General features: G+C 52.0%; 1 protein-coding gene across 2 annotated transcripts in view; it reads right to left on the reverse strand.

Moving 5' to 3' along the window:
• Positions 1-2,348: 2,348 nt before the first annotated feature.
• The window catches only part of LOC140389547 (membrane-spanning 4-domains subfamily A member 4A-like), a 53,695-nt gene continuing 33,735 nt past the window's right edge, over positions 2,349-22,308 (reverse strand). For both annotated transcript variants that reach the window (XM_072473752.1, XM_072473751.1), the window contains 3 exons: positions 17,310-17,438; positions 17,113-17,211; positions 2,349-2,871 (listed from right to left, as the gene is read on the reverse strand). In XM_072473752.1, the coding sequence (XP_072329853.1) occupies positions 2,758-2,871; positions 17,113-17,211; positions 17,310-17,438 (342 nt within the window). In that variant the 3' untranslated portion in view covers positions 2,349-2,757. The remainder of the gene's footprint in view (positions 2,872-17,112; positions 17,212-17,309; positions 17,439-22,308) is intronic.

Below are 22,308 nucleotides of genomic sequence, written 5' to 3' on the forward strand. Positions count from 1 at the left end.
AAGCGGCACGCCGTTCTATGGATGCCGGCCTCGAGACCCTGAGCCATGGAGGAGAGCTGAGCCACCTTGTACCCGGTCCGGGAAGGAGGCTGCCAGCCGCCGCCTTTCGCCATACCTGGGCACAGCGGCAGAGACGATCAGCGCCATGTGCAACACCATCCCGACCGGCCAGCAGTGCAGGAAGAAACTGCACAACCTCCTCAGGGTGACCAGGGTGAGTAGGCAGCGCTGTGCCCCGAGCACCAACCCCCGTCCCACACACCCTAACCCACCCCCACCCAGAGGGCAGCCAAACCCCCACCCTGCACCACATGCCAGCACCCATATCGGCCGCCATGGGTAGGTGCCCTGGCCACTGAAGCCATGATCTGGGCTGCATGCATCGGACTATCTAACACTGTTCTGTTCACTCCCTACCCACACCAGGGCGTAGTCAGCCATAACCACCAGAACGGAGAAGACTGGAAGGGGACCCCCGGACCTTCTGTTCCTCATCGCAGCAGAGCAGAGGGCACAGGACGTGGTTGACGGGCGAGGAAGTGGGGCCCCGCTGAGTTGCAGTTTCCTGTGACACGTGTGTCAACCCTCCCCAACACCACCCCACCCCCACCCCCACACCCCCACACACCCCCAACATCATCCCATACCCACCCCACCCTCAACCTCACACCACCTTCACACCACCACTACCCCCACCTCACCCCCGCCCCACACACCCCCACCCCACCACCCTCACCCCCACACCACCCTTAACTCCACCCCACCCCCACACCACACAACCCCATCCCCACACCACCCCCACCCCACATACCACCCCCACCCCACACAACCCCACCCCACCACCCTCACCCCCACACCACCCTTAACTCCACCCCACCCCCACCCCACCACCCTCACCCCCACACCACCCTTAACTCCACACCACCCCCACCCCCACACCACCCTCACCCCACCACCCTCATCCCCACATGGGCTGAATGGCCTCCTTCTGCACTGTAGAACACAATCTCAGACTAAAGGACGATCCTTTAAAACAGAGATGAGGAGGAATCTCTTCAGGCATACCCGCGTTCCAATCCCACATGGCAGGTGGTGAAATTGAATTCAATGAAAATCTGGAATTACAGGTCTAATGATGATTATGAAACCGTTATCAGTTGTTGTAAAATAAAACCCATCAGATTCACTGATGTCCTTTAGGGAAGGAAATCTGCCATCCTTACCCGGTCTGGCCTACATGTGACTCCAGACCCACAGCAATGTGGTTGACTCTTAAACGCCTTCTGAAATGGTCCAGCAACCACTCAGCACTGTCTCCTGATGACAGTAACATCTTGACTGAGATTATAGATGTAACCGAGGAAATAGCTGCAGAGCAGCAGGAAATGGAGATCTTAAATGGATTCCAGATGGCGAAACCGCTGAACAGTGAAATGAGTGAGCAAACATTTCAGGGAATAGAGAAATGCACAAATATAAGAAAAGAACCAGGACAATCAGGGTCCAGCTTTGTCAATGCAGAGAGAAAACTAACAGCACAATGAGGTGTGTCCCTTTATATTCAAAAATAATGAGTTATGTTTCACCACTTTGAGATGGGAGGGGCTGGTTTAGCACAGGGCTAAAGAGCTGGCTTTTGTTGTGTTATGTACTCTAGGATAACACAGGCTGCAACTAGATGCAGCTTTGATCAAAAGATACTCCAGACTTTGAAGTAAGATCAATGTGATTTATTGAACCATTAGCACAGTTCTCTATGAGTTCGACTCTACTGCCAATCTTGCTACAGTAACTCAGTCTAACTAACCAGTCTGCTCTAAACCACGTGGTGGGTGTGATGCTTCTGATCTGCCCCTGTCCTACTCTCTAAGTGTCGCCTGTGGTAAGAGAGAGAGAGCATGTGTGTCCTGTCCTTATATATGGGTTGTGTAGTGCCCCCTTGTGGCAGTGTCACCTCTGGGTGTCTTGAATGCCCATTGGTCATGTCCTATTCTATGTGTTCATTAGCTGTATGTCTGCATATCATGACGTCTCTGGTGCTGCCTCTAGTGTTTACTTAGTCGAAGTGTATTTACATTAACCCCTTGTGTATTTACAGTGATGCATATCACCACAACTTTTAAAGCAGACCAAGGCAGGCCAGCAGTACGGTACCAGTACCAGCCTCCCCGAACAGGTGCCGGAATGTGGTGACTAGGGCTTTTCACAGTAACTCCATTTGAAGCCTACTTGTGACAATAAGCGATTTTCATTTCATTTTTTCATTTCAGATTACAGAACATCTAGTTCTGTTTTCATGCAGTACTTTCAACGTTCAACAAATATATGTTTTATTTGTGTAGATTTATTATACAGCAGAACTATACAGCAAGAACAGGGAACCCTAATTATCTATTGTATGGAAGCAATTATCTGAAGCGGTTTAATTTCCGATGATCTCCACAACATATAACAAATGGATTGAAAAATAGTTTTATTCCACACTCCACCAATCCCCACCTGTACACAGTTTGTCTGGGCGACATAGAATCACAGTCTACTGTATGTGGGTGACTCTAAAACGATCAAGAATAGCAAGTCCACTGCTACCTTCTCACGGCAAGTCGGGACAATATATGTGGCCTTCGAGGAATAACGTGCAGCTCAAGTACAAAATGGACAGAATCCTGACTCTTTGGATGCATCCTAATAATGTTGCTCCAAGTTCTGTAAGATTAAATAACTTGGGCTAAACAGAATTTCAACCGTAACCGTTTCTTATCCAACATATGCACTTTCCATCACTGCCACGTGGTAGGGTGGAGGGTTGTCATGAAACTGCTGTTGAGGAACCAGTTGTTCAGATGTGCTGTTGAACACCACAATCACCGGCTGAAAAACAAAACAACACGAGTGAATAGATTGTGAAAGGTTTCAGAGCAGAATGAGCCAGTCAGTTCCTCATGGCTCGCCCGCCTCTCCCAAAACATTGGACCCGTTCCATTGTCACTTCCCCACTGGGACAACAATGTTTGTGCCAGCTCTCTGCCAGAGCAATCTACAAGGCTGTGTTTATTGGTGCCACAACACTAGGGGGAGCACTTCCTGCACATGCTCAGATGAGGAAATCTCCCCAGAATTTCTGTGAATAGTGTCATGTTCTGTAGACTGGTCGGTGTAAATGATGCACTACAGAACATCTAGTTCTTCACTAGTTTAAAATAATTTATTATGAAATAATTGCGTGATAAGGTTAACTGGAGTAAATATGTAACAAATTACTAACACTAACTATACTAGAGATACTGTAAAATATCTATCCACCAACACGACTTACTCCCAACTCCCCTCGATACAGAGTCACCTGGTAGGTTTAAATTGCCACCTGGTGGACAGAGGTCATGTAAGTTATTATATACAAGATTGCTATGCATATCATCGCAAAAAGTTTAACTTCAGTGGAAGAACCTGTCTGTGTTTCATTTTATCACTATAATTTCCTGACTCCCCAGTTTTAGAGTTGGAGTTACCCAAAGGTGCGCTCGGAATTCCAAAAAAGAAGTTCCCAAGTCAGTGATAATTCTGCAATTGTCCAGAAGTACTAACTTCCCCAGAACAATAGCGCTGCGCAGGAATCCATACAACAAAGTCATTTAAATCGCTATGTTCAGATGGCTCTGCCTGTATCACACTCAGTTACTCTGAAAGAGTCAAAAGAAATAAAAGCACTTCTAACCTCTGCTCTTTGTGGTTTTTATAAATGACTTGGATGAGGAAGTGGAAGGGTGGGTTAGTAAGTTTGCCGATGACACGAAGGTTGGGGCAGTTGTAGATAGTGTTGTCGATTGTTGCAGGTTACAACAGGACATTGACAGGATGCAGAGCTGGGCTGAGAAGTGGCAGATGGAGTTCAACCTTGATAAATGTGACGTGATTCATTTTGGAAGGTCGAATTTGAATGCTGAATACAGGGTTAAAGGCAGGATTCTTGGAAGTGTGGAGGAACAGAGGGATCTTGGGGTCCACGTACATAGATATCTCAAAGTTGCCACCCAGGTTGATAGGGTTGTTAAGAAGTCGTATGGTGTGTTGGCTTTCATTAACAGGGGCATTGAGTTTAAGAGCCGCAAGGTTTTGCTGCAGCTTTATAAAACCCTAGTTAGACCACACTTGGAATATTCCACACTTGGAAGTTCTGGTCGCCTCATTATAGGAAGGATGTGGATGTTTTGGAGAGGGTACAGAGGAGATTTACCAGGATGCTGCCTTGAATGGAGGGCATGTCTTATGAAGAAAGGTTGAGGGAGCTAGGGCTTTTCTCACTGGAGCGAGGAAGGCAGAGAGGTGACTTGATAAAGGTGTACAAGGTGATGAGAGGCCTGGATAGAGTGGAGACCAGAGACTTTTCCCCATGGTTGAAATGGCTGTTACAAGGGGACATAATATTAAGGTGATTGGAGGAAGGTATGGGGGAGATGTCAGAGGTAGGTTCTTTACACAGAGAGTGGTGGTGTGTGGAATGCACTGCCAGCAGCAGAGGTGGTGGAGTCAGAGTCATTCGGGACATTTATGCGACTCTTAGACAGGCAAATGGACAGCAGTAAATTGAAGGGGTGTAGGTTAGGTTGATCTTAGATTAGTATAAATGGACGGCACAACACCGTGGGCTGAAGGGCCTGTACTGTGCTGTACTGTTCTATGTTCTATGTTCAGTGTAACTATTTTAACAACCTAGATAGAGCCCCATATGGGAAACCCCCCAAATTCCGTCTCCCCCCCAGGGGAATGACCACATCCCTCCCCCTCCCAACTAAGTTCCCCACTCGCACGGGATTCTTCACCTCCCCCTTGACTTGACCCCTGTCATGCACTATCAATTACTATGAGATGAGAGTAGAGAGTAATCAAGGCTTTATTAAGCAGAGATGTGTGGCCTCCTGCAGCTGCTACCAGAATGGGAGCAGCTCTGGTGTGCAAACACATTTATACCCCGCCTACTGGGCGGAGCCAGCAGGCAGGGATTTACCCCCGTACCTCTAGTAGAGGAGCCTTACCGTATTGCATCTACTATAGCAATCAGTGGTGACTACCACATTCTCCCCCTGTTACAAAAGGAGTCCAGCGGGGGGGGGGGGGGGGGGTGGAAAAATTTACAGTTTGGTGGAAAGATTTACAGATCAAGCAAAATTTATAAGTTCAGTCGGTCGGGTGCCTTGATCCTCTGCTGTGATCACCTCGGTCCCGGTGGTGATGCAGGCACCGACTTGGTCGCCTGTGACTCCGGGAGCGTATTGTGCTCGTCTTCATCCCCGGGTGGGACCAGTGGGAGGACGGACCGTCCTTGACGGGGGTGTGGTGAGGTGCGCTGGGGGGGAGGGTGAGTGGCGCCGGGGCAATCGGAGGGGGGGGGGTGTCGGGTGGTGGGCTGGGGGTGGGGATCCAGCTGGTGCCAGGCCCCGGAGGGAGACTGTGTCCTGGCGCCCTTCGGGGTACGCCACGTAGGCGTACTGCGGGTTCGCGTGCAGTAGTTGTACTCTTTCGACCAATGGGTCCGCCTTGTGGGTCCGCACGTCTTTGAGGAGGTGGACGGGTCCAGGAGCTGCCAGCCATGTTGGGAGCGAGACCCCGGAGGTGGACTTCCTGGGTAAGGCAAGGAGACGTTCATGGGGGGTTTCATTAGTTGCAGTGCAGAGCAGTGATCGGATGCAGTGGAGCGCGTCGGGGAGGACCTCCTGCCAGCGGGAGACCGGGAGGTTTTTAGACCACAGGGCCAGTAGGACGGCCTTCTAGACCGTCCCATTCTCCCTCTCCACCTGCCCTTTTCCCCGGGGGTTGTAGCTCGTCGTCCTCCTCAAGGCAATGCCCTTGCTGAGCAGGAACTGACGCAGCTCGTCGCTCATAAGAACATAAGAACATAAGAACTAGGAGCAGGAGTAGGCCAGCTGGCCCCTAGAGCCTGCTCCGCCATTCATTGAGATCATGGCTGATCTTTTGTAGACTCAGCTCCACTTTCCGGCCCAAACACCATAACTCTTAATCCCTTTATTCATCAAAAAACTATCTATCTTTATCTTAAAAACATTTAATGAAGGAGCCTCTACTGCTTCACTGGGCACGGAATTCCATAGATTCGCAACCTTTTGGGTGAAGACGTTCCTCCTGAACTCAGTCCTAAATCTACTTCCCCTTATTTTGAGGCTTTGCCCCCTAGTTCTGATTTCACCCGCCAGTGGAAACAACCTGCCCGCATCTATCCTATCTATTCCCTTCATAATTTTATATGTTTCTATAAGATCCCCCTCATCCTTCTAAATTCCAACGAGTACAGTCCCAGTCTACTCAACCTCTCCTCGTAATCCAACCCCTTCAGCTCTGGGATTAACCTAGTGAATCTCCTCTGCACTCCCTCCAGTGCCAGTACGTCCTTCTCAAGTAAGGAGACCAAAACTGAACACAATACTCCAGGTGTGGCCTCACTAACACCTTATACAATTGCAGCATAACCTCCCTAGTCTTAAACTCCATCCCTCTAGCAATGAAGGACAAAATTCCATTCGCCTTCTTAATCACCTGTTGCACCTGTAAACCAACTTTTTGCGACTCATGCACTTGCACACCCAGGTCACTCTGCACAGCAGCATGTTTTAATATTTTATCATTTAAATAATAATCCCTTTTGCTGTTATTCCTACCAAAATGGATAACCTCACATTTGTCAACATTGTATTCCATCTGCCAGACGCTAGCCCATTCACTTAGCCTATCCAAATCCCTCTGCAGACTTCCAGTATCCTCTGCACTTTTTGCTTTACCACTCATCTTAGTGTCGTCAGCAAACTTGGACACATTGCCCTTGGTCCCCAACTCCAAATCATCTATGTAAATTGTGAACAATTGTGGGCCCAACACTGACCCCTGAGGGACACCACTAGCTACTGATTGCCAACCAGAGAAACAACCATTAATCCCCACTCTTTGCTTTCTATTAATTAACCAATCCTCTATCCATGCTACTACTTTATCCTTAATGCCATGCATTTTTATCTTATGCAGCAACCTTTTGTGTGGCACCTTGTCAAAGGCTTTCTGGAAATCCAGATATACCACATCCATTGGCTCCCCGTTATCTACTGCTCTGGTAATGTCCTCAAAAAAATTCCACTAAATTAGTTAGGCACGACCTGCCCTTTATGAACCCATGCTGCGTCTGCCCAATGGGACAATTTCCATCCAGATGCCTCGCTATTTCTTCCTTGATGATAAATTCCAGCATCTTCCTTACTACCGAAGTTAAGCTCACTGGCCTATAATTACCTGCTTTCTGCCTACCTCCTTTTTTAAACAGTGGTGTCACGTTTGCTAATTTCCAATCTGCCGGTACCACCCCAGAGTCCAGTGAATTTTGGTAAATTATCACGAGTGCATTTGCAATTTCCCTAGCCATCTCTTTTAGCACTCTGGGATGCATTCCATCAGGGCCAGGAGACTTGTCTACCTTTAGTCCCATTAGCTTGCCCATCACTACCGCCTTAGTGATAACAATCCTCTCAAGGTCCTCACCTGTCATAGCTTCATTTCTATCAGTCACTGGCATGTTATTTGTATCTTCCACTGTGAAGACCGACCCAAAAAACCTCAGTTCCTCAGCCATTTCCTCATCTCCCAATATTAAATCTCCCTTCTCATCCTCTAAAGGGCCAATATTTACCTTAGCCCCTCTTTTTTGTTTTATATATTTGTAGAAACTTTTACTATCTGTTTTTATATTCTGAGCAAGTTTACTCTCATAATCTATCTTACTCTTCTTTATAGCTTTTTTAGTAGCTTTCTGTTGCCCCCTAAAGATTTCCCAGTCCTCTAGTCTCCCACTAATCTTTGCCACTTTGTATGCTTTTTCCTTCAATTTGATACTCTCCCTTATTTCCTTAGATATCCACGGTCGATTTTCCCTCTTTCTACCGTCCTTCCTTTTTGTTGGTATAAACCTTTGCTGAGTACTGTGAAAAATCGCTTGGAAGGTTCTCCACTGTTCCTCAACTGTTTCACCATAAAGTCTTTGCTCCCAGTCTACCTTAGCTCGTTCTTCTCTCATTCCATTGTAATCTCCTTTGTTTAAGCACAAAACACTAGTGTTTGATTTTACCTTCTCACCCTCCATTTGTATTTTAAATTCCACCATATTGTGATCGCTCCTTCCGAGAGGATCCCTAACTATGAGATCATGAATCAATCCTGTCTCATTTCACAGGACCAGATCTAGGACCGCTTGTTCCCTCGTAGGTTCCATTACATACTGTTCTAGGAAACTATCGCGGATACATTCTATAAGCTCCTCCTCAAGGCTGCCTTGACCGACCTGGTTAAACCAATCGACATGTAGATTAAAATCCCCCATGATAACTGCTGTACCATTTCTACATGCATCCGTTATTTCTTTGTTTATTGCCTGCCCCACCATAATGTTACTATTTGGTGGCCTATAGACTACTCCGATCAGTGACTTTTTCATCTTACTTTTCCTGATTTCCACACAAATGGATTCAACCTTATCCTCCATAGCACCGATGTCATCCCTTACTATTGCCCGGATGTCATCCTTAAATAACAGAGCTACACCACCTCCCTTACCATCCACTCTGTCCTTCCGAATAGTTTGATAAAGGAGGATCCCTGGTCACTGTGGACGTAAGTGGGGAAACCAAACAGGGCGAAGATGCTGTTGAGCGCTTTAATGACCTTGGCAGAAGTCATATCGGGGCATGGGATGGCGAAGGGGAATCGGTAGTACTCATCGTCCACCTTCAGGAAGTCTGTGTTTCGGTCGGTGGAGTGGAGGGGCCCTTTGAAATCCATGCTGAGGCGTTCAAAGGGGCGGGAGGCCTTCACCAGGTGCGCTCGATCTGGCCGGTAGAAGTGTGGTTTGCACTCCGCGCAGACCTGGCAGTCTCTGGTGACAGCCCTGACCTCCGCAATGGAGTAGGGCAGGTTGCGGGCCTTTGTGAAGTGAAGGAACCTGGTGACACCCGGGTGACAGAGACCATTGTGTCGGGCCCGGAGTCGGTCCACTTGTGCGCTGGCACATGTACCTCGGGATAGGGCATCAGGGCGCTCGTTGAGCTTCCCGGAGTGATACAAAATCGCGTAATTGTAGGTGATGAGCTCGATCCTCCACCGTTAAGATTTTATCATTTTTGATCTTGCCCCACTGTGCATTATTGAACATGAAGGCAACCGACCGTTGGTCAGTGAGGAGAGTGAATCTCCTGCCGGCCAGGTAATACCACCAATGCCGCACAGCTTCCACGATGGCTCCTTTTCGACAGAGGAGTGCCGAATTTCGGAGGCATGGAGGGTGCGGGAAAAGAATGCCACGGGCCTGCCTGCCTGGTTGAGGATGGTGGCCAGAGCTACGTTCGATGCATCGCTCTCGACCTGGAAGAGGAGGGACTCGTCGACGGTGTGCATTGTGGCCTTGGCGATGTCTGCCTTGATGCAGATGAAGGCCTGGCGGGCCTCAGCCGTCAGGGGGAAAACAGTGGAGTGACTCAGTGAACGGGCCTTGTCCACATAGTTAGAGTCCCACTGGGCATAATAGGAGAAAAACCCCAGGCATTGTTTCAGGGCCTTAGGGCAGTGGGGGAGGTGGAGTTCCATGAGGGACACATGCGGTCGGGGTCGGGCGCTAGAACTCCGTTTTCCACAACATAGCCAAGGGTGGCTAAGCGGTTGGTGCGGAACGTGAGATTAAGGAGTTTGGCGGTGTGGAGAAATTTGAGAAGGTTAGCGTCGTGGACCTGCTGATCGTGGCCACAGATGGTGACGTTATCTAGGTACGGGAAAGTGGCCCGCAGTCCGTACCGGTGAACCATTCGGTCCATCTCACGTTGGAAGACCGAGACCCCGTTAGTGACGCCGAAGGGAACCCTAAGAAAATGGTAATGGCGGCCATCTGCTTCAAACGCAGTCTATTGGTGGTCCGCCTTGCGGATGGGGAGCTGGTGGTAGGCAGATTTCAGGTCCACTGTAAAAAAGACCCGATACTGTGCAATCTGATTGACCATATCAAATATGCATGGGAGGGGGTACGCGTCGAGCTGCGTGTACCGATTGATGGTCTGACTGTAGTCCACGACCATCCTGTGTTTCTCCCCAGTCTTTACTACTACCATTTGGGCTCTCCAGGGGCTGTTGCTGGCCTCAATGATGCCTTCCCGTAGTAGCCGCTGGACCTCCGACCTGATGAAGGTCCTGTCCAGGACACTCTACCGTCTGCTCCTGGTGGTGACGGGTTTGCAATCAGGGGTGAGGTTTGCAAACAAGGAAATTGGATCAACCTTAAGGGTCGTGAGGCCGCGTATGGTGAGAGGTGGTAGGGGTCCGCAGAATTTTAAAGTTAGGCTTTGGAGATTGCATTGGAAGTCCAGGTCGAGTAACAGGGCAGCGCAGAGGTTGGGGAGGACGTAGAGTCGGAAGTTGCTGAACTCTACATCCTGGACGGTGAGGGTCGCGATGCAGTACCCCCGGATTTCCATGGCATGGGATCCGGAGGCCAGGGAGATTCTCTAAGTGACAGGGTGTACCGCGAGGGAGCAGCGCCTTACCATAGAGGGCTTTCCGTGCTCCCGGAGTCAAGAAGGCAGGAAGTCTTGTGCCCACCGATTTTCACTGTCGTCGTCGCGGTTGTGAGGTTGTGAGGCCGGGACTGGTCGAGGGTGATGGAGGCGAGCTGCGGCTGGTGTTGGTAGGCCCCGGGCTAGTCGGCGGTGGTGGCAGGCGATTAGCGGCCAGACGAAGTTCCCGATGAGCAGGAATCCTGAGGCGCCGTCCAAAATGGCGCCGAAGATGGCGGCGCCCATGGGCGCACATGGTGGGCAGCGTTAAAGATGGCGGAGGCCACGGGCCGCACGTGGTCTGCAGGGAAGAAGATGGTGGCGCTCATGGGCCGCAAGTGGTCTGCGGAGAGGGAAATGGCGGTGCCCACGGGTCGCACATTGAGAGTGCAGGAACGCTGGGCCTAGAAACTGCAGCGATCGATCGGGCCTGGCACATAGCAGCAAAATGTCCCTTCTTTCCGCAGGTTGCGCTCCGCGCCGGACAGCGCTGCCGAGGGTGTTTGGTCTGCCCGCAGAAGTAGCATTTGGGCTCCCCCAGGGTTGGCTGGCTGTCGCGCGGCACAGGCTTGGGGTGGGCTGGGGGCAGCAGCTGGTGGGGCCCACGATGTCCATGAGGATGCCGTGTGGTCGGGTGCGTACGACTGTACATTAATGGAGGCTACTGTTAGCGAGTTTGCGAGTTGCCTGGTTGCCACAAGGTCAAGCATACCCCCTTCTAATAGGCGCTGGCGGATGTACGCCGACCCCATGCCCATAACAAAAGCATCTCCGATTAAAAATTCCGTATGCTCGACTGCTGAAACTGCCTGGCAGTCACAGTTCCTCACCAGGGCATGCCAGAAATCGTCTAAGGACTCACCGGAGAGTTGCTGTCTCGTGGACAGGAGGTGCCTGGCGTAGAGTTTGTTAATCGGCCGAATATAATGTCCTTTCAGGAGCTCCACTGCTTCAGAGTAAATGGGTGCATCCCGGATAAGGGGTAAAATATCAGAGCTCACCCGTGAGTAAAGGACCTGGAGCTTCTGTGCATCCGAGGGTTGTTTAGTCGATGATCGGAGGTAGCTTTCGAAGCAGGCTAGCCAGTGGTCGAAGGCCGACGTGGTGTTGGCTGCTTGAGGGTGCAGCTGTAGGCGATCAGGCTTGATGCGTAGTTCCATCGCTGTAATATCTCTGCTTAATAAATTGATGCACTATCAATTACTACGAGACGAGAGTAGAGAATAATCGAGGCTTTATTAAGCAGAGATGTGTGGTCTCCTGCAGCTGCTACCAGAAGGGGAGCAGCTCTGGTGTGCACACACATTTATACTCCGCCTACTGGGCGGAGCCAGCAGGCAGCGATTTACCCCCATACCACTAGTACAGGAGCCTTACCGTATTACATCTACTATAACAATTAGTGGTGACTACCACACCTCAACCCGTCCAGACCCAGTTACCTACCAACCCAATCATCCCATGAAATAAATGACCCCAGCCCACACAGACCCAAATCTCCCAACACAATCTGCACCCCTAATGTCAGAAACAAGCCCGCACCCTGATTTTCAACTCCACCCTGAAGTCCGACTCTCCTCCTTGATGACGATTTACCACCATTTACAACTACCCCCCCTGATGTCCCACTCTCTCTTCCCAATGTCCAACACCCCCCAATGTCTCACTCTGCCACCCCAATATCCAACTCCACCCCGAGGACTGACTCCCCATCAATGTCCAACTCCCCTCCCTGACGTCCCCCTCCAATGTCCATCTCCCCCACAATATCCCATCTCCACCGCTGATGTCTGACTCCCCCACGCTGATGTCTGAACCCCCCATCTCCCTCGTGCCCAATTCCCCCCCCCCCCCCCCCGATAATGTCTAAAAGCCTTAATCCTTCTTTTCTGACCTCTCACCCCCCCAACCCGATAGCCAAGCACCCAACCCCCACATCTTAGAATCATAGAATGTACAGTGCAGAAGGAGGCCATTCGGCCCATCGAGTCTGCACCAGCTCTTGGAAAGATCACCCCACCCAAGCCCGTACCTCCACCCTATCCCCATAACCCAGTAACCCCACCCAACACTAAGGGTAATCTTGGACACGAAGGGCAATTTTTCATGGCCAATCCACCTAACCTGCACATCTTTGGACTGTGGGAGGAAACCGGAGCACCCGGAGGAAACCCACGCACACACGGGGAGGATGTGCAGACTCTGCACAGACAGTGACCCAAGCCGGGAATCGAACCTTGGACCCTGGAGCTGTGAAGCAATTGTGCTATCCACTATGCTACCGTGCTGCCCAATCTCAGTCACTAATCTTGGGCGTCATTCTCTGACCCCCCCGCCGGGTCGGAGAATGGCCGTTGGCCGCCGTGAATCCCGCCCCCGCCAGTTGCCGAAGTCTCCGGTACCGGAGATTGGGCGGGGGTGGGAATCGGGCCGCACCGGTTGGCGGGCCCCCCCCCGCTCAATTCTCCGGCCCGAATGGGCCGAAGTCCTGCCGAGAAATTGCCTGTCCCGCCGGCGTAAATTAAAGTAGGTATTTACCGGCGGGTCAAGGCGGCATGGGCGGGCTCCGGGTTCCTGGGGGGGGCGCGGGGCGATCTGACCCCGGGGGGTGCCCCATACGGTGGCCTGGCCCACGATCAGGGCCCACCGATCCTCGGGCGGGCCTGTGCCGTGGGGGCACTCTTTCCCTTCCGCCTCCGCAACGGCCTCCACCATGGCGGAGGCGGAAGAGACTCTCCCCACTGCGCATGCGCGGGAAACTGTCAGCGGCCGCTGACACTCCCGCGCATGCGCCGCCCGGGGATGTCATTTCCGCGCCAGCTGGCGGGGCAACAAAGGCCGTTTCCGCCAGCTGGCGGGGCGGAAATCCCTCCGGCGCCGGCCTAGCCCCTCAATGTCGGGGCTCGGCCCCCAAAGATACGGAACATTCCGCACCTTTGGGGATGCGCGATGCCCGTCTGATTGGCGCCGTTTTGGGCGCCAGTCGGCAGACATCGCACCGTTGGGGGAGAATTTTGCCCCTTGTCCCTGGCCTGATATTTTCAATGGGGCATTTAAACACACCTGATTTACAGCAGCTAGTTCTGTAAAAAGCTGAGTATGTCCACCTTCACTCTGTTTCTTTTATACTTCACTGCTGGAGCCCGGGACGCACTGTGTTGCCTAAATATCACTCGGCCTCAATAGGAGCATCTGATGAGGCAGGTGTTGTGGCAGTACCAGGTATTGCGGTACCTGAGAGGCCGACGCCTTTGGTTGAGACCCTGGAGTCTACCATTGGCTGTGTGAAGTAGCTCCGCCCTGAAGGCAGGGTATAAGCATTGGTGCCGTCCCAGCAGCCTTCATTTTCTGTAACAAAGCTGCTGGGGATCAGTTCTAGTGCATTAAAGCCTCAGTTACTGAATACCTGCGTCTCGAGTATATTGATTGCGCATCAGATGTTTAAGAATTTAAGTGCAGGCAGGTCAGTTTAGAGTAACAACCAATCCTGATTGCCACTCCGAGGAAATTTTGTCTTTGTGATTCCTTAGTAACTGTGTATGCCGTAACCTTCAGGCTCCCTGGCATCGGATTTGGGGGGGTGCCCTAACGATATGCTAGGGAATGCCCCTCAGAACTTCATAGGAAAGCATTTGCACAGCATTTGATTGGAAACACTAGCTTTCTCTGTGCAAATGCGTTGCACTGAGAACGATACAACAAAGCAATTTAAATCACAAACTTCAGATGGCTCCGTCACAAATCATTACACAAAGGGGCTGGTTTAGCACAGGGCTAAATAGCTGGCTTTTAAAGCAGACCAAGGCAGACCAGCAGCACGGTTCAATTCCCGTATCAGCCTCCCCAAACAGGTGCCGGAATGTGGCGACTAGAGGCTTTTTACAGTAACTTCATCGAAGCCTACTTGTGACAATAAGCAATTTTCATTTTCACTTTCATTTCATCATTACTCAGAAGAAATAAAACCTTTTCCAACTTCTGCGTAACTATTTTAAATACCAAGACTGATCTACACATGAGACCCCCCCCCCCACACACACACACACACACACACACTCTTGACCCCCTCAGGGGATTCCCCCACCAGCCCAACCCCCTGACATCCCACCTGCACAGAACACATCCTTCCTGAACCCACAGGCGTGGCTCTAATCCCTGACGCCACCTGACCTCCCCGACCCAGTTTTTACCCCCCCCCACAACAAACTTCCCCAACCCGACCTTCCGACCAATCTATACCCCACCTGCTGGACTCCATGCTCCGACCTGACTCCCACATCCCCAGAGCTACCCCAACCACTTTATGTCTTATCACCCAACCCTCTGATATCTGAGACCACACACCACACGCGAAATCCAGCTCCCCCCCCCCCAGCCTTCAACGCTCCTAACCTCCGACTTCCGAATCCCACTCCGACTGCCGACCCCCCACCCCAAATCCATCCCTCTGACCCCCTCTAATATGTGTCTGTAAGGTTCAAGGAAGTATGCAGTCCAGGAAATGTTAATGGCAATTTTAACCATCCATTGCACACACAGGCAGCTCGTAAAGTAGTCGAAGATTCACAAAAACATTAAACTGCACGTAGACAACTAAATAGCAAATCGGTTTGGAGACTTGAGAAAACAAGATTTGGAAAAAAAATCTTTACTAAAAATCTTTGTTCATGTTTTTAACAAGAAATTGAACAAAATTTGCATTTCTATAGAGACACCCATGACCTTGGGTGTTTCTACTGCGCTTTCCAGCTGTGGAAGTCATTTTGAACGAGACTCACAATCATAATTTCGGCAACGTGGCAGACAGATTCTGCTGAGCAAGATTGCACCTGAACATCGTGAACCTTCCGTCTCAGCAGTCGAATGCGCTGTGTCTCGGGTGTCCGTTATTTCTGGAATGAAATTTGCTTATTGTGGTCGTTGAGGCCGAGTTATGAGTGGCAACCCCGTCTGGAGCTGGCACAGCTGAATCACGTTGGCCTGAGGTCGACGATGTTTCCTTTCTTATTTTGTTGCGCTCTTTTCTACCATCTTGTCATTTCTTTTGTTCCCAGCTTTTTCCACACCTTCTGAACTGTTTGTTTCCAGGCACTCCAATCAGTATCAAAGACATCCCATACATTGACTCCAATCCTTATCAACATGAGGGCTCACCTGCAGACATCCTCATATCACAGATGTTGATCACAAGCTGACCAGAGAGCAGGGGCTGGATTCTCCGACTTTCAGGCTCTGTCCTGATGCCGGCGTGGGAACGGTGGCCTTTTTACGACCGAAAATGCGGCGCAAAACGGCCACCGATCCTCCGTTTGGTGGGGGGCTAGTAGGCAGGCAGAGTATTGTACCCGGCTCTAGCTGTCGATACGGCCAGAGAATTGCTGGGTCCGTGGATTCGACCTGCAAAATAGTGCCCCCCCTTTGTCCGGCTCGCAACCCCCCCGGACCACCCCCTAACAGAGCCTCAGCCCCTGCCAAAGTTGCCGCCTGCCCGCGGATCGGCTCTCTCCCGACTTTGGTGGCGCCGGACTGAGTCCACAGCCGCCACGCCGAGTTCACGACAAGTAGTAGCATGAGAGACCCACGCCTCGGGAACTCGGACGGACAGGGGGCGGAGCATCGGGGGGGGGGGGAGGGCCTCAGGCAACGTCCTGATTTCGGCATTGGCGGCCGGAGAATCCCTTCGGTTTTCTGGGAAAGCGATCATCGTCTATTTGGTTTACCACCATCAGCACTGTAATAATGACTAGCTGACCTGTTTTGGTGATGTTAATTGAGGGATAAATGTTCGTCAGAACATCAGAGAGAACTCCCCAGTTCATCCTCAGAATCATTCCATGGGGCTGTTTCCATTCACCTGAGACTGTGACTGGGGCCTTGGTTTAATCTCCCATCTGAAAACACAGCACCGACAGACGGGCTGCACTCCCTCATCACTGGCACCGGGGGTATCAGCCTAGATTTGGTGCTCAAATCTCTGCATTGGACTTTGATCGAATCTGTACCTCAGATCACAAAGTGCTGCCCACTGAGTCCCAGCTAAAAGCGAATCAGACTGCTGCTTGGAAACCGGGGATATTAAAGTGGTGTCAGGGCCGATTAGAATAAGTGAAAAAAAACAGAAAACATGAGGGAGAATGCAACAGGAAAACTGCTTAAGATTTGAGAGGTCAAGTCACCTGTTCCTGTGTGGGTAACATTGTATGATTGAAGCTTTGGCTGGTAGAACCTTGCTGTACTTCATCTAATTTTTTGGCTTAACGTATCTTGTGGGACTGCTGGGATGAGGGTGGATAATAAAATTGTGGAAAGTTAATTTTAATTGTTCCTGTTGGGTGAGAAGTGGCAGAAACACACTGGCTGCTTGTTTCTGCCCTGCCTGACCTGCTGTTCCATTGAGCTCTGTAGTGTGGGGTGTAATGCAAGGGGTTGGTACCCAGCAGTTATCATTGATACAGGCAGGATTTTCTAAAATGTACTTGTACTGTAGAGATAGCCCATTCGATCCATTCATTACTTAGCTTACCTTTGGTCTTGCACAGGTAATCTTTGCGTTGGCGATTGAAATTGCAATGGATATTAATACATTAAGCAGCGTCAGCAGGAGAAGTATGGAAATTAGAATCTGTGATGTGTTAAACAGAAAGAAATTAAGTTAGACAGAAATTAAGTAGAAAAAAAAAATATTGTTTATAATGGCTCAGTATCAAATGTAACACACACCTCATCTTGAACACAGCGCGCTGAATGATAGTGGCAGAACGATAAAAAAACAAGGTTTACAGAATATATTACTGTTGCTGCTAAACAGGAAATGGCACTGATGATGTTCACTGCTATACAACCTCCGATCTGGAAGTAGAAAAACATTAAAGAACATATGAGAAAATATGGCCAGAGGAAACATCCAATGAGCCGATCAAGTCTACTCTTATTCCAGTCTATTTGAAATGAACCCAGCTCATTGAATCCACACAAACCCACACTTTTGGAAGGATGTCAAGGTTTTGGAAAGGGTGCAGCAGAGGTTTACTCGAACGGTTCCAGGGATGAGCAACTTCATTGACTCGGATAGACTGGGGAAGCTGAATTTGTTTCTTTGAGGTTTTCAATTGGATGAATGGTTTTGATGGAGTAACGAAGCACCAGAAGAGTCAGTAACCAGACAATATAGATTGAAGGTGATATGGAAAAGAAGCAGAGGCGATTTGAGGAAATGGTCTATTTCAGATTGAGTAGCTGTGATCTCGAATGCACTGTTTGAAAGGATGGTGGAAGCAGATTCAATAAAATAATTCAAAAGAGAATCAATTGATTTGGTGGTTAGCATTGTGGCTTCACAGCTTCAGGGTCCCAAGTTCGATTCCCGGCTTGGGTCACTGTCTGTGCAGACTCTGCACGTTCTCCCCGTGTCTGCGTGGGTTTCCTTCGGGTGCTCCGGTTTCCTCCCACAGTCCAAAGATGTGCAGGTTAGGTGGATTGGCCATGCTAAATTGCCCTCAGTGTCCAAAAGGGTTAGGAGGGGTTATTGGGTTCGGGGGAGAGGGTGGCTGAAGGCTTGAGTGGGTCGATGGGCCGAATGGCCTCCTTCTGCACTGTATGTACCAGCCTCTCCGAACAGGCGCTGGAATGTGGCGACTAGGGGCTTTTCACAGTAACTTCATTGAAGCCTACTTGTGACAATAAGCGATTTTCATTTCATTTTTCATTCATTTCATGTTCTATGTCTAATTGCGGGAAGACCAAGTAAGGACAGCCGATTTCCTCCCCTAAAGGGCATTATTGAACCAGACTGGTTTTTACAGCAACCTATGAGATGGCAATTAACCTCATTGATTCAATTCCTGACACCAATTATCCCTGAGACCACTGGAGTGTTTAATGGTGGCTCTGGGAGTGAACATATGTCACATGGGTCCCCTTGGTTGCGAAAGGTCGGCCAATGAACTATGTTTGCGTGTAGTCTTATAAACACAGATCCTGCCTGACAAATATGACCATGTCCAGTCAAAGGACCTGGCATAGGAAAGGTGGGGGAGGCAGAGTGGTGTTGAAATCCATCCGAGGGCCCTTGTCTCTGCCGCAAGGTGTCTGTTCTCTTTCGTCACCGTGAACCCATTCCCACCTCACTTAGCTGTGGTCAGGGATCCAGGGGTGATTTTCCGGCAAGGCCTTTGTGCATTATTGCCAGCAGTCCCGATGACACTGCCTGCAATGGAGAACTGCTGACTTCTGATTACCTGTCAGGTCACGGGAGCAGAACTTCCACCATCTGGAATACTTGATCCTCAGGGAGCCCAGGCTGACTTGTTAAGTGCCTGAAAGCATTCAAACCCACAGACGAAATGGGGGCTCCCACCAGTTCGCTGATGAGTGGGGTGGCTCGAATCACGTTGGGAGAACTAATACGCCAAATTAATGAATTTCGATGATCCCAGTTATCTTTTCTCATCCTAACTATTCTTGAATATGCAAGTGTCCTAGGATTTACACATTAAATTGCCTCTTGTGTCAGAAGGCTTTCGATAAGGTCACACATCGCAGATTAATATGTAAAGGTAAAGTGCATGGGATTGCAGGTAGTGTCTTGAGTTGGATAGAAAGCTGGTTGGCAGACAGGAAGAAAAATGTTGGAATAAATGGGTCTTTTTCTGATTGACAGGCAGAGACTAGTGGGGTATCACAGGGATCTGTGCTAGGATCCCAACTGTCCACATTATATATTAATGATTTGGATTAGGGAACTAAATGTATTGGGCTGGATTCTCCGCAGCCCGACCCCACAATCGTGGCCGGCGCCAGGGCGGAGAATCCAGTTTGACGCCATAATTGGGCCCGGCGATTCTCCGGGCACCGAAAATCGGCGTCACCGTGGAGTATGCCGCGCCCCCGGGGGCCCATTGCCAGAGACCCGCTCATCAATCCTCCGCTCCTGACCGACCGAGTTCCCGACGGCGTGGGACTAACCAGCTATTGCCGGTCGGGATACTCGCATGGCGGCAGCGGACTCAATCCACGGCCGCCCTGATCGGGGGCGGGCGGATCGGAGACCGGGGGGGGCCTTATAGGCGGCCGCGGATTAAATGTGCGGGGTTTGAGGCTCGGTCACGCGGCCAATCGGGGGTCTCTTTCTTCGGTGTGGCTCCGCGGTCCAAGTCGCCATGGAGCACGGCTCGACCGCTGGAGGCCGCCGCTGTGTGCATGCGCGGCCTCTGACCCGGACGTGCGGGGCCCATATCTGCATCAAAAGTTGCGAGATTTACTCCAGGGGCGAAATTCTCCGGTATCGGCGCGACCGGCGCCCAAAACGGCGCAACTCCCACCTGCATCGCGCCGCCCCATACGTCGCAAAGTCTCCGGCCCGGAATGGGCTAGCAGCGACGTGACGCTATCCACGCTGGCTCACGTGGTTCACGCTGTGCGGCGTCATGCACGCCGCTCGGCGTGACGGCTCATAAGACGCGCTGGTCCCCCCACACAACCAGAAGACCCGACCGGATGGCCGCCCGCCGCTCAGCCCCGAGGTTCCAGTCCCGCAACATGGAGGCGCTCCTGGACGCAGTGGAGCAGAGGAGGGAGGCCCTGTATCCCGGACACGGCCGCAGAGTCGCCCCATGCCACAGCCAGCGTCTGTGGAGGGAGGTGGCAGAGGCCGTCAGCGCTGTGGCCCTGACACCACGGACAGGCACCCAGTGCCACAAGAAGGTGAACAACCTCGTCAGGGCAGCCAGGGTGAGCCCCCCCCCCCCTGCCCGATATCCATATCCCCCATATCCCCCCTCCCCATATCATCCATATCCCCCATATCCCCCCTCCCCCATATCCCCCCTCCCCCATATCCCCCATATCCCCCCACCCCCATAGCCCCAATATCCCCCCTCCCCATATCCCCCCTCCCCCATGTACCCCATATCCCCCTCCCCCATATCCCCCCTCCCCCATATCCCCCCTCCCCATATCCCCCATATCCCCCCTCCCCATATCCCTCCTCCCCATATCCCCCCTCCCCCATATCCCCCATATCCCCCCTCCCCATATCCCCCCTCCCCATATCCCCCTCCCCAATATCCCCCTCCCCCATATCCCCCATATCCCCTCTCCCCCATATCCCCCATATCCCCCTCCCCATATCCCCCATATCCCCCTCCCCATATCCCCGCTCCCCATATCCCCCATATCCCCCTCCCCCATATCCCCATATCCCCCTCCCCATATCCCCCTCCCCCATATCCCCCATATCCCCCCTCCACATATCCCCCTCCCCATATCCCCCCTCCCCCACATCCCCCTCCCCATATCCCCCCGCCCCCATATCACCCCTCCCCCATATCCCCCCTCCCCATATCCCCCTCCCCATATCCCCCTCCCCATATCCCCCCTCCCCATATCCCCCATATGCTCCCCCATATCCCCCCGCCCCATATCCCCCTCCCCATATCCCCCTCCCCCACATCCCCCCTCCCCCACGTCCCCCTCCCCATATTCCCCCTCCCCATATCCCCCATATCCTCCCCCATCCCTCATATCCCCCTCCCTATATCCCCCCTCCCCATATCCCACCTCCCCCATATCCCCCATATCCCCCCTCCCCCATATCCCCCATATCCCTCCTCCCCATAGCCCCCATATCCCCCCTCCCCCATATCCCCCATATCCCCCCTCCCCCATATCCCCAAGTGAATCCAGCCCTAACCTTAAGCTCTGCAATACACGCGCAACCGATGGCGTGCATTCATATACCTGTCTAACACTGTTGCCTTTTACCCCTGCCACCACCCCCAACAGGAGAAGCGCGCACACAACACCAGGGAGCATGTGAGGACTGGAGGAGGCCCCGCTGATGAGAGGCCACTGACCGAACATGAGGAAAGGGCCCTGGAACTGGCTGGCAGACCTGAGGACCGGGAGGTTGCTGATGCAGAGGTCGGGGGCCCACCAGAAAGTGAGCCACCGACAGCCCATCCCCATATCCCCCCTCCCCCATATCCCCCTCCCCCATATCCCCCATATCCCTCCTCCCCGATATCCCCTCTCCCCCATTACCCCCATATCCCCCCTCGGCTATATCCCCCCTCCCCCATATCACCTGATCACTGCCTGCGTGTCTAACCATGCATGCTTCATTGTGTATCGCAGGAGCAAACGTCGAGGCACCCATCCCCACAGATGCAGACCGCCCGCACGATGCCCCTCGGAGACCACGGGAGACGGAGAGACCTGGAGCAACAGGGAGACGGCGCCCCAGTCTCATGCGGGTGCGGCGACGCAGGCGTGTGCCACCCAGCGACGAGAGGGGCAGCCACAGGCGCCCGTCACAGCCGAGCCACGAAACCACAACAACCCCCTGAGCTCCATGGCTGCAAACCTGCAGACCCCTGTTGATACCAGCACGGGCCTCCAGGACTGGCAGCGCCAGATGTCAGGGAGGCATCGGATGGCCAGTCCGTTCGCATCCCCCACCCATGTAGAGGCCTGGGGGCCATCGGGCACCCCGAGGGAGGAGGAGGTGCTGGGGCCCGTTCCGGGTCCCATTGTAGGGGAGGTCCCGGAACACGTCAACACCACGGGTTCCCCCCCCCCTTCCATCCCTGGTGCATCGGGTGGGCAATGGGCAGGACAGGCTGGCAGCTTGCCATCCCTGTCGCCCTGGCCGCAGCCTGGCCCATCTAGGCCAAGACGCCCCAGGAAACTGCCGCCAAAGGGATCCCGTGTCAGAGGGCAG

This window comes from Scyliorhinus torazame, chromosome 14, assembly GCF_047496885.1.
Source record: "Scyliorhinus torazame isolate Kashiwa2021f chromosome 14, sScyTor2.1, whole genome shotgun sequence".
In the NCBI taxonomy this organism is placed as follows: Eukaryota; Metazoa; Chordata; class Chondrichthyes; order Carcharhiniformes; family Scyliorhinidae; genus Scyliorhinus; species Scyliorhinus torazame.